This window comes from Drosophila bipectinata, chromosome 3R (assembly GCF_030179905.1).
Source record: "Drosophila bipectinata strain 14024-0381.07 chromosome 3R, DbipHiC1v2, whole genome shotgun sequence".
Taxonomy (NCBI): Eukaryota; Metazoa; Arthropoda; class Insecta; order Diptera; family Drosophilidae; genus Drosophila; species Drosophila bipectinata.
The window spans coordinates 25769692-25782399 of record NC_091739.1 but is presented as its reverse complement, the minus strand read 5'-3'; the positions used below and the strand labels follow the sequence as shown (position 1 = coordinate 25782399).

The following is a 12708-nucleotide window of genomic DNA, read 5'->3' as shown; positions in this document are numbered from 1 at the left end:
TTGTGTCTCTAGCCACCTTTACGATCATTTTACATTGAAATAAAATACTTTCCATTAAATAAATCTTATTCTAAAGCTGTAATTCAAGTTTTACTGAAATATTTTCTTAGTGTGCAGTCATTGTTCCCTTAGCTATTTATTTCTGTCGACTCTTGGCACACGCCCTCCTCTGACAATTGCTACTGGGCTTAAAGTTCAGGCCCAGGTTCACTTTGGCTTTGAGTTCGAGTTCATGCGTGGCCTGTCTGCCTGACCTGCCCCTTCACTCCCTCCCCCATCTAGTGGAGTTGGCCTTTGCCGCGGATTCCGATTTGGAATTGTTTGTAAAATGACTTTTTGTCATGATTTATGTTTCCACGTTGCGCTTCAAGTGCAGCAGTTTGTAATTTATAATGAGGAGTGGGTATATTCGCTTTTTGATTATTTGAAAAATGTAAAAGTAATATTTTTTATATATTTTTATAAATTAAATGTTATTGAACTTGAATGCTTTCTTCAAATCGGGCATTTATCCTACTGAGTACTTTTTTATTTCATCATAAATAGTTATCTCAAGCTCGCACTATATATTCCCCGTATAACGTATTATATTTAATACGTTTTTTTTAGGTGACTAATAAAAATTTTTCCACAAATATTAGTTCTATTTACATATTATTTAAAAATTAAACATTTATTGCACTTTCTTTAATGGGTTTCGTAAAAATGGTCATTTATCCTACTGAGTACCGTTCCATCATAACCGCTTGATGCTCAACTTTTCTCGATGTGGGTTTGACTGACATTTGTTGTTGCTGGGCTGCTGCTTTAATTAGCTCAGCATTGTTTATGCTTATTTCGATTTGTTTCATTTTTTCTCCATTATTTTTTACCCCTCCCCCCCAGTCGACCACCAAGCTCTATATTTTATTAATTAATTTGCCCGCTTCGTACTTGGGGAACAAAGGCAGGCAGGCATTGCCACCGAATGTGTGGCAAGAAATGAGTTCGTACGTCTGTCAGACTGTTTTTATGTGCAAGAAACACAACCAAAACACAACCCACATGATTAACATTTGCTATTTGCATGGATTAAATCAGAGCCTCTTGGCTAAATTTGCGCAATTAACTGAAGCTGAATCTCAAGCTTAAAGTTTGTTTTCCATTTTCCCCACTGCAATTTGAGATCGTTTGCAAAGATCGAACAGATGCGATAGTCATTTGGTTAGGACGGTATGACTACGAGTATGACTCGTAGACTAAACTAAACTGGTTGCCGTTTTAAGGCATAAACTGCAACAATTAATAACAGCAGCAGCAGCAATAACAAGCCAACCAAATAGTCCCAGTGAGTTTTCATGGTTTCTCAAAAAAAGCAAAAACAACTAAAGCCGAGCTGGAAAATGTTTTAAATATTTAACAGCCATTAATCAATTGGCACTCGGCGCTGATCTAAAGTCCAGATGCGGTTGGTCAGTTTTTCCGTCGGGGGGCTCCGATTTCAAAGTACAGTGCGGTGTCCATAAAGAAGAAAATATAACTATAATTTAAAAACATAAAATAGAGATGTAATAATTTTGAAATTAAATGTTTATTGTTTATAGTTATTTTTATTATTTAAATTTTATTTTCGAGTCACCACTGTACGGTGATTTTTATTACAGACTAGATTGTGCATTATCGTCTCCCATTTCATATATTTTGCAATTTGTTTGGAGCCATAAACATGGAATTGCATTTCCTGCTCTTTCCCTAAACAATAACAACAACCGATAAGGAATATTTGAATTTGATTTAAAAACCACACCCTTCTGGGGGGAAAGTAAAAAAAAAATATTTGAAAATTCATTTCGATTTTGATTCGTGGCTTGCGGTGTTAACTTTGCCATTTCCAGTGCCACTCTCCTATTTGCATTGATTTATCTCTAACTTGGCTGGGAAAAGGGGGCGTGTCTGATTTGGCCAAAAGGGAATTAGCCAACTTAATCAATAACCAGGAGCACCAACCGAGTCTACATTTATTTATTTTTCTATATATTTTTGAAATTGAATCTCAGGTGTTGTTTGGGTGGATTTTTTTTTTTTAATTTTTTGCGAGAGGGCGAAGCCAGTTATTTATGAGAAAAACGTGAGACGAAGCAGTTGCACGAAAACTGTGTACGCCGCTCGTCTATTTACTTTTGGCATTATTATTATTATTTTTGCATTTGCTGCGCATTTTGGGCAGCTTCTAATTTATTGAGAGGTGTGGCCAGTATATCGCAATCAAAAATTATCAAAAAATACAAATCTCAACGACAGTTTGAAGAGCAAGAGCCCGAAATAGAAAATTAAAAAAATCCAAATGGCAACTGGCGGCTGTGCCCAGAATTAGTTTTATTTATGGATTAATTGCAATCGCAGATATATGACATTTAGCTGGAGGCCAGACCAATCGGAAGAGATATTAGAGACTAGAGAGACTGACCCAAAGTAAAGGTCGGTGATCTGATCTGCATTGAAATGCAGATGAGGTGGCCAAAAATAAAGCGATAGAGGGCAAGTCATAAATGAGATCAGAAAACCATCAAAATACGCTGCTTGGAGACAAGAAAATGGATAGTGTGGAGTAAAACTATAAAACCATAGCTACTATTATGAATGAGGTTTGAAAAAAAAAATATGAAATATTAGAGAGACTCTAACTCCAACTTGATCACCTTACATTTTCGTTACGCACTGTCAGTGGCCCGCGTTGTATTTGCATAAATTAAACTAATTGGGCGCCAAAGCAAAGTCGCCGCAAATGAATTTACATAAACCGATGGATGGTGGCCAAAGGGGTTTATTTTTTTTTGTACCCAGTACCAGTATTAGTGGCAGTAGTAGTGGGTGAGTGTGAAGTCAAAAGTGAAACCAGCTCATTGTTTTTGTTACGTTTTGTGAGGCAATAGCAAGACACAGCTAGAGTACAGAAATTGAAACATTTCACATTTTTAATTTGTACGTGATAGGGCAAATAGTTTTGCCACTTGCAGTAGAGATGGTGGCACCCCCTTTTCCTTGCCATGGAAAATTATGCAGCACACAAATCAGCTCTAGTTTGCCCCTCGATGTTGCATGCTAACGTGGCAGGGCAGACAAATCGACTCTTTTTTCTGTCTGGCTTGCAGCACTTAGCACATGATTGAAAATTGGCCCGGCGAATGAAGTGATTGGAAGGAAAATAAATGGAAATAGTTTCCCTGATTCTGATTGCTGGAGGGGAATACAAAATATATATATATATGTATGTATATATTTATTTCTTTGGACAAACAATTTGAGGAACTTTGCTCTTTTGTTTTTCTTTGGCATTGTCTTTTGGCATTAAAGGCAAATTTACAAATTAGTGTGAAATTAAAGCCAAAACAGAAAAGTACACAGACCAAGGCAAACACAAACACAGTGTGCTATAGAGTCTATGAAGTTCCAGAATAGACCTTAAAGATACCCCGTTGGCTTGCTACTCGTCGTATTCTGGATCGTTCTGCCAGTGAAGGCGTCGCAAGTACGAGAAGGCCACCAGCCAAGAATAGAGACTGACAACTGAAAGGAAAATTCAAATCTAAAATTAACCCTAAAAATTACTAGGCACAAGGACTATTTTTATTTCCCCCGAAGTTTACTCACTCAATGTGATATATACGGGTGTTGTTTCCAAAGCACAGAACCTACATTCCACGGCGTACTCCACCACGAAGGCTGTGCTGAAAATCAGGTGAAATATATTCGTACCCAGGTAGATGATTACAAGTGTCTCGATCTGCTGCAAATCAGAGTGGGGGGATCAGAGAGGTGATGGTGCCTGGAAGATCACATACCAACATGCTGCCCATCAACAGAAATATCGAGCCGATGAAGTGAAACATGTACGCCAAACGTCCAATCAGAAACAGCTTACCCTCTTGTGGTTTAAAGATTTCTATATTTTAAGATTCTATATCTGAGCAGAGCTTACCTCTGTTTATTACCTTCGGCCACAAAGAAGCCCAGGATCGATGCAAAGATCTCAAATAGTGCCAGAAAGAAGCAGCCCGCCCGCAGATCCACACAGCAGCAGCATGATTTCAGCCTCGGGACTCGACATTTCATCTCATCTCTCGGCTGGCAGCAGGGCGAAGGCCTACTACCATCTTTCAAAAATATGACTCTAATATAGCCAACTTGGCATTACTGATTCGTATTTAATTTTTTTCGGCCATTCAAGGTCAGAGTCAGCTGCTCGGAACATGTGATAATGTTTGGTATTCTAATTTCAAACGCCTTTGTCTTGACTGGCTTGGCTGGCTGGCTTGGCGTGGCCGGCTGGCTCATTCAGTTTGACAGCCGACGGACGGAAGCGACGCCGCCTATAAATTACAGCATTCAGCTTTGAATTGGACTTGCTTTCTGAGTCAATTTCTGGCCAGCTTTGTCAGGGGCCCGTGTGCACTTCAAACTCCAGAGCCAGACAGGAAGAACGAGGCAGTCGATTGTTCCAATGACAGGCTAAGTAGAGCTGACAGGAGGCGGATCTTAAATAGATTTTTTTTGGCTATAAAGTCTAAAGATCCTTCTCTTATAGGTTATAGAACCATATATGATTTTTGACTTTATTTCATCGCCTATTATTTGGCCATAATAAGTGAAAGAAGGCTATGCGTGCACGTGTTCAGGCCAAAAGCTTATACTGTTCAATGGGGAGATGGCTGAGAGGCCATTAAAATTCATTAGCCGTGCACATATCTCGATCTGGAGTGCGAGATCCGATCAATAAGCAAACAATAAAGAATCAACTGACCGACCAGGCCAGCTGCTACGAATTCGAATTAAAATTCATATTGCCCAAATTAGCAGCAGAATCTTGAAGATATTATTACCCTCATTTTATTGGTTCAGGGTTAAGAGATGGTACTTGATGTGTGGGTGTACTGGCTTGGCTAATTAACCTTTCAAAATTGAATTTCCTCAGTTTGTAATTCGTAATTATTTCACAAATAAATTACAAATTTCGAGCGTTTTTCGCTGATTAGCAAAGTGCGATGACTAATTTTTAAAAGGGTGCGAGTACAAGTACGAATACTATACTCGTAGTATGACGCGACATACAGTCTGCCTTTGTTTATGTTATATAATCGAAGTCTGTCCCGAGGTGTAAATAAACGGCATATTATAGCATTTCTAATGACAAAAACAAAAATACCTTACTTTTTTTTAAAAACCAGATAAGGTTTGTTGTTTTATTTTATTTTCTTTATTTTTTGCTTTGAAACTGTGACAGATAAGTTGAAATTCCACTCGAGCTTATGGCCCACCCCCTGCCAGGAAATTTTGATAAGAGCTTTTTAGCGAAATAAAATTAAAATTAAAATAAATGCAAATGCAAATAAAACCCGCAGCTGAAAAAAAAGTAAAAACATTCACAAAACAAAATCTATTCAATGTCAAGGTCAGTGGAGCTCGCCAACAAATAAATTCGACTGTTTTGTGTCTCATATCGTTTCTTCTCTTACTTTTAGCTTTTTGTTGTTTTGCTTTTTTTCAGCAATTTTTATTTGCTTTATTTTTATATTTTATTTTTTTTTATTGGTCATTGTTGATAACTTTATTTGCTTGTAGCCTGTAGGCAGTAACAAGCTTTAAAAATAAAATGACGAAATATTATTTTGCAACCCGTGCTGTAGGTCTGTAGGGAATTGTTTTATTTTTCTTAAGCTTTTAAGGCTTTTAAGCAACTTGTGTTTTTGTTTTTATTTGACCAATGACGTCAGAACAAGAAACAATCTTAAAAATTGTTCAGAAAACAAAAACAGAAAGCAGCTGAAACATTTTTCTTCGGCCATCGAAGAAAACTTAAAAGTCACGTAATAAAAATATTTATTTCTATATCTACATATGTATTTGTTCGATTAGTCAGTTTTCTACGTGGCTCTGAGCCAATATTTTTATATTTATTTTAGAAGCCAGCCCTTTGGGGGGGAAATCCTTATCACCAGTCATCCGGCTTGAATGCGAATTCGAGCTCTCGAGTCTCCAGTCTCGAGGAATTTCCGCTCGCTTGTCATATTTTGCAATTTGCAAGCTGTCATAGAATTTACATTTTTTTATTTAGACTATACTTCTATAGCTGCATTGTGCTTATCGTGTGGTTTTTATTTTTCTATCCATTTTTTTTCAGCTCCACATCTGGTTGCAATGGGATCTTCTCACGTCGCCTGGACTTTTCTTCATTCAACTTGCTGCCAAAGACGCGTTTAAATTCTTATCAAGTCAAGGTAAGTTATTGAAAAGAAAATCTCAAAAAATATATAGCTTAGTTTTCTTGAATAAAAAACAAAATGGATAAATATTTTCCATATAAACATAACTCGTAGACCATTCATTGAGAAAATTGCTTGGCTATGATTTCTGGGAAGGAAAGGCAAACAAAAAATCCATCTGACTTGGCAAACTGGCAACTGGATATGTCTTGAGGGTCTTGAATTAAATAATTTCCAGCTGTTTTTCGGAGGCTGCTGACTTAAGTCTCAATTCTGTGGAAGAGCCCAGCCATGAATGCATTGTCTAAGCTATTTTCAAGTCACATGAGAGTGGCTCGGAAAAATAATCTATGATACTGAAAGAAACAAATACAAGAGTGGTTATTCTTGGCCTTTGAAAGTATTTCTTTTAAGTAATTTCTTTCAGTGTACTTTATCTTCAATTGTGAATGAGTGCATTGAAAACCAATCAAGAGGAAAAAGTCTTTGGGGTTTTGAAGGTTTCGGGTTTTTTGTTTACACTTGTGGGTGAAGTTGAGACCTATGAGTATGAAAAAAATAATACCCTTTAAAGTCAATAATATTAATTAATTTTAAATTATAGAAACACTCTTAAATTTCCACTTGTAACTAGTTTTTTTTGGGAATATATCTTCCTGTGTATTATATGCCTTCTTAAGCCCTTCGAACTGCACCACATTGTTATGGATTATGCTCCAGTGGTTACGATTGATATGATTGGGTTTGCGGTTGAGGCGAGATTCGAGGCGGCTATTGAACCGATTCGAGTTCATCGGGGATTGTTTCAAGTGGCAATTAGCGGGCCTCCAAGGCAAACTTTGCCATTTGCGGTTTGCTGGCCAGGTCTACCTACCATCCTTTTGGTGGGCAGCAGAGCTCATGAAATCATCATACGCCACCGCATCCGAGAGATGCAGAAATTCGCCAGAAATCCTTGGAGTGCGCCTTGAATATTTCATAAGCAGCCACAGACAGAGTGGAAAGGAGTTCTCGCAGGATAACAATTGCATACGAGATAAGTGGAGAAAGCATACCTGTCTCCTCTGGCTTTGGCTCCCAAGCTCCTCCTCCTGCCTTGAATATGTTTTGCGTAGACAAAATTGTATCTGGCGAATGTATCTCTGTATCTGTATCTGCTGCAGCTGCTCTCGGGATTCCCTTTTGGCCAAAAAAAGCTTTGTCTGGGAGCGAATTGCTTTTAAAAACTTTACAATTCAATCTGCTGTTGTTGCTGTAGAATCCCCTTGTATTCTCGTTTTTTTGGCATGCATTCCGAATTGCATTTTGTATTGAATTTATAAATATTTAATGCCATTCAAAATGCCATGCAACCCCAGAATCGGGCTCACTGAGCATAAACTGTCTAGGATTTTTCGGTTTAAAGAATTGAAACGAAAATGAAAGAAGGGAAAAGCGCCCGAAAAAAAGGAAAAGTTGCAGGGCCAACAACTTTTTCGGGATTAGACAAGTTTCTGGGAGAAGGATTTAAATGTTTGCCCGAAGGACTTAAGCCCAAAGCACAACAATCGAAGAAAAGAAACCGGTTTCGAGCAGCTCGTCATAATTAATACAAGTCAACTTGTTAATCATCCAGCAATTTGCTGGCACTCGACGATGATATTCCCGAAAGGGTTGTTACACTCCTTCGCTGCCGCCTCGCTGATTTTTTAATCAGCATATCATAGACTCCGAGGGTTAACCTCTCCAATCAGCTGTCGACATTTTGGCCGTCAAGGGATTTGCGTCAAAAAAAACAACGAGAGCCCGAGGCTATGGACAGTTTTAAGCAGCTATAATTATAATTAACAGAGCGCGCCGGGGATTGAACTTCAAAATCGGACCCAATCCGCACATCTGCTAATTGTTTCAGCTCTTCCTTAATCCTTCTCTTGTAGGGGTGTGTCTCGGAGATGATTCAGTTTTTGAGATCTGCTCTGTTAAATGTTCATTTTCATATACGTATATTTTTTTTTATGCGCGATTTTAATATGCCAATCAATCTTTGTCTCTGGCGAAACGAATTCTTTTGCAGAGCAAACTTTAAGCAAGAAAATAAGTTTTTTTTTTATATAAATGATTGATGAGCCCTGCCACATGTGTCTGCCTCGAAATCGCCATTTCAAATTCTGAAATTTGAATAGAAATAAATAATATTTTGGTGGCTATTAGTTGGAGTCTTTAGTAACAGACTTTAAAGTCCTATATAGCCCTCCATATGGACTCTCTGTACTCTAGAGTGTCGACACTTCTACTGGATTGATGGCTGCACATTCTCGTTGCCAAGAGACCTCTCTGTGTCTTTTCAAAGTGTCAGCTGAATTTTGAGCTGAATTCCGACAAAAATGGCAAAAGACAAAAATTCCGTTGATGGGCGCCACCGGACAGGCCCAAAATTTATGCAGTCTATGAAGGCAAGCGACAAAAAACCCGGGCTGAGAAAAAAAATGTTTGGCATATGGTAGGAAAAAAATGTAAACTTGGCTGGCAGTGGCAGTGCAGAATGCGATTGGAATTAAATTCTTGTTAAAGCCAGCAAATTTATGCAAAAGTTCTCGTACTCTCAGACATGTCTACGCCCACTCAGGTACACTCCGGTACGATACCAAAGTGGAATTGCTTCGGGGCATGTTTGTCAAAGTTGGGCTGCTGCTGCTATTGTTGCTGCTGCTGTTGTGCGCGGATGTTGCTGATGGAGTTTGGCTGGGAGTCTGGACTGATGTGCGTCGCTTGACTGCCTTAAACATGACATTTATTGTAACTGTCTCTCCTCCAAAGAAAAGGTGGAGTACTCCCAGGACGGACAGGAGGCGATGTTGCTGTTGTCATTTAAGCATTTGATATGCATTGTGGTGTGTCTGTCCCTCTGTGTACTTATAGCATCTTACTATCTTGTATATATACTTGTACCTATATAGAGTTTGGGTTGTTTGTATATTTGTGCTTTTGCCAGACGGCGCCAACAGTCGACAGTCATTGTCATGGCAACATGTTGCAGACACCGCTGAGCTGCTGCTGTTGCAGTTGTGTTTGCATTGCTGCATTGAGTACTACAGCATGCCTGCCTCCTACTTCATGCCACACCACCCTCAAGTCACCAGTCGAACGGCGACGACCCCTTATGCTTATCATCCATTTATTTCAATTTCTGCACTTCTGCGTGGTGCAAATTGCACGAAATTTGCTCAAGTGCCTCCTCCAAGTGCCACAATGAGAATGAATAATTATGTTTGTCGGCTTCCTCTTCTCGCCTTCGAGGCGGTTCTGCTTAATTAAATGCCTTCGAGGCAGTGGCAAAAAAACAAATCTCATAAGCAAGTACATAGATAAGTGCCAAACTTTAAGGAAAATTAGGAATTTTAATAAGAAATATTTCACTTGCATTTAAACCACAATAGTAGCTTGTTTTTCTCTAAAAACAGAAATACGGTTTGTTAACCTCAAGGCTGGTGTCCTTTTTTGAATGACAGTTTGTGGGGAAAATTTAATTTCAATTTTCTCATCAACTTATAGCTGCGGCGGCTTAGGAGGAGGCACCTTTCCCTTTCTCCTCTGTGGCTTTGGTAGGTGATTTTGGTATTTCCCGTCGTTAAGTTTGCCGCCGCCTGGCTGAGACAGACTCTACCGGCGCAGGATAATGTCGGCGCCGTAGTCCTGACAGAGGGCCAGATAGAGAGACAGACGGAGACGAGGACATGTACTGACAACAGACATTGAGAATGATTGAAAGGGACTGCAAGGACCCAGCGACCGACATTGAAATGTTGTTGAACTTGTGCCTCCCGTAAAGGGCAGGACAGGTGAGGTTAAGAGTGACTCTTGTGACTTGTCCTTCATCTGCTACGGAGTATTTACTCTTTTTGAAAGTAAAATCCAAAACAATTGTAAATGTCGTAATTCGCCACTGACTCACCTCCTTGGGTGATTTTCGGTTGGACGCGCGATAATTACAACCGCAAATGCAAAAAAAAGGCGCGCATTAAACAAATTTAAAATGCATTGACTTGTGATGTTAACGAGCACACACCATCGTACACTCACTCACATTTATTTAACCTAAAAAAAATGGCACAAACACTTCAAAGTCTGCCCACCTACCTACCTAACCAACATCAATACTACTGGCCCCCCTCTCACACATATCAGAGTCATTTGCATTTGACAATTAAGCATTTGTTTACAATCTTAACAAAGGCAACAATAAAGCCCGAGTGAGAAAATCACCAGTCAGAATAGGTTGTTTTGTTTTTGGGATTGTTCTCTTTTTTAGGAACCCCCTTCCAACTTTTGGGCTACTCGGTTGAGTTAATCTCACACCCACAAAATAAGCTTCACTTCGACGTTGTCTCGTCTCGAATTTTATGATTTCATTTAGATTTATCGCGCGCACACACGAAATATTGTACAAATACATCGAAAGAGACATGTGCTGGGCCTGAAAAGTCTCAATATATATTTAATTGAGGAGGTGGCGGAGATTCGAGGCCTTTGGAAACATAAAAATTGAAAATATTTTAAAGTGCAGCAAGGTCGATACGATCTGACATTTCAATACAGTGCTGGCTCAACTTACACGATGACTTGTGACTCCAAAAGCGAGTGGAGTTCAATGTATTTAATGGCAGATAATAATTGAATTAATAATTAAGGTTAAATAATCTTTTAAAAATGCATTATTATATATTTTATTTTATTTATAACACTCTTTTTTTCCTGCAATTTCCCGCATTTCATTGGCATTGTTTTCTGTCTCGAAAGTTAATTGAAATTTTTAAGGTTCGGCCTGGAAGCATTTTCGTTGCAGTTGCAGTGGCAGTGGCCGGGTTGCAGCTGCCGTGAGCCACTGAACCGCAACGGTTTGCAATTTTTTTTTTTTTTTGTTTTTAACGCTTCATTTGCCTTGAAGAGAGAAATTGGCCAAATGACTGCCACTGAAAAAACGGAGGGGGTATCCCATGAAAGACGAAAATAAGGTAAAGTGAGGATGGAGGTGCAGTCTGGAAATGTAATTTATATGTACATTATTTTATTTTATTTTTATTTCATTTGTTTGAGTGAATTTCGGGGATTGTTTGCCGGGAACTCGACAGACAGACAACTATGACAGCTGGTTGACTGACATAATGTCCGTTTGGCCGATGCTAATGACAATGATCACCATGCAATCATCATTATCATCATCAAGTATTCAAGTGTCAGAGTCCCAAGACAACGAACTGCAAGTCTACGTCCCATCTACAGTGGAATATCAATCAACTGCCCGGGACCCGAGCTTATTGAAAATTATTGTAATTCGTCCAATGGCAGGCCCCAGATTGAAATCCCCTCTCTGGCCGAAAGAAAAAAAAAATAAGAAAACATTTTAATTGAATCGATTTCAGTGCTGGTCGATGACATAATTCCTCTAACAACACATACTCTCCACCCTCAAGTGGCCAGACTACAACGAGACACCTACATCACAAGCCTCGTCACCCTCTCTCTGCCTATTCGGGTCCATAAATCTCCTTAGTTCGGCATTAGTTTAGTTTTGTCCTCGTTGGGGGTTTTAATGTTCCATGTTCGATGCCCGTTTGACTTTGATTTATGCTACATTTTTCTCTTAATTGTTGGCTGGTTTTTCTCGCTGGAATGTCAGCATATGGGGAGCGCAAAATTCAATTAAAATTTTCCTCGACTTTAATATTTGTTTACATATAGTACTATATAGTACTTTGGGAGGGGCGTGGTTACGCTTGAGGGCTAACACTGAATGTCTTTACTTTTATTTGCGTTAATGAAAATAAATTGCTTAATTTGTTTAGCTTGCAAATAATTAATTTTAATGCTTTTTTTGGCAGTAGCATAACAATAACAAAAACAACAAGGCCACTTGCTGCATAAACAAAAGAAAATGTTAATTATACTTGAAAATTGCAGTAGAAGTACAGCAGCGTCCTCAAGTCTCAGCTTAAGCAGGTGAAGGGTAGAAATCATTGCTAATTTTTTGACAAAAATATATATCCCATCAATGATCCTTAAGTAACTCTGGCTTATGGCGAAATAATCGAACGATATTGCTGAGCTTCTCTGAGCCGGGCCAATGCTTTTTATTGCCAATTCCTATGCAACACGACAGGGACAACATCATTATCGTTGTTCGCCTCATCTCGGTTTATCCGATGAGCGTTGAAATTACCAATTTCTGGCCATAAAATCAAAGAGAGAACAAGTTTGCTATTCTTTCGCTTGCCTTCCCGTCCTTGCAACATTTCGCAGTGTTGCAGTCATAACGGTTCTTAAGCTCACTTTATGTTGGCTATTACCGAAGTGAACTTGCTGCAGATGCATCCTTGATTTTGTTCTCCTTTTTTGGGGTAACATTTCGATTTCCTTTTTGTGGGGGTTTTTGTGATACTTAGGATGTGGTTGCCAAGATTTTAACGAAAAGTCCTTCTAACTAAAAGATAAA

The 12708-nt window shown here is 38.9% G+C and overlaps 2 protein-coding genes across 11 annotated transcripts in view; one reads left to right on the top strand and one right to left on the bottom strand.

The window, feature by feature from the left end:
* The window catches only part of heca (hdc homolog, cell cycle regulator), a 74598-nt gene that overhangs the window by 22038 nt on the left and 39852 nt on the right, over positions 1 to 12708 (top strand). Inside the window, 1 exon segment of the mRNA XM_017236262.3 lies at positions 6158 to 6254. Coding sequence (XP_017091751.2) covers positions 6158 to 6254 — 97 coding nt within the window.
* LOC108121928 (uncharacterized) lies at positions 3315 to 4362 on the bottom strand. 10 transcript variants are annotated; one of them, XR_011443350.1, is made up of 4 exons: positions 3972 to 4362; positions 3826 to 3904; positions 3631 to 3763; positions 3315 to 3565 (listed from the first exon to the last, which is right to left on the bottom strand). XR_011443350.1 is itself a non-coding variant. In XM_070281853.1 (4 exons), exons 1-4 carry the CDS (start codon positions 4090 to 4092, stop codon positions 3420 to 3422), a joined length of 486 nt encoding a protein of 161 aa, XP_070137954.1. In that variant the 5' UTR covers positions 4093 to 4336; the 3' UTR covers positions 3315 to 3419. The 10 variants fall into 10 exon arrangements, 6 of the variants coding, with proteins under 6 accessions (XP_070137954.1, XP_070137955.1, XP_043067833.1 ...); XR_011443349.1 differs by having other exon boundaries at positions 3631 to 3766; positions 3972 to 4360; XR_011443352.1 differs by having other exon boundaries at positions 3959 to 4333.

Excerpts from the sequence above, each read along its gene's own strand:
- LOC108121928 (XM_070281853.1), bottom strand. The coding sequence starts at position 4,092 with ATGAAATGTCGAGTCCCGAGGCTGAAATCATGCTGCTGCTGTGTGGAT. Across the intron at positions 3,905-3,971 it reads GGGCTTCTTTGTGGCCGAAG|AGGGTAAGCTGTTTCTGATT; the intron begins GTAATAAACAGA and ends TTAAACCACAAG. Across the intron at positions 3,767-3,821 it reads TGTTGATGGGCAGCATGTTG|CAGATCGAGACACTTGTAAT; the intron begins GTATGTGATCTT and ends TCTGATTTGCAG.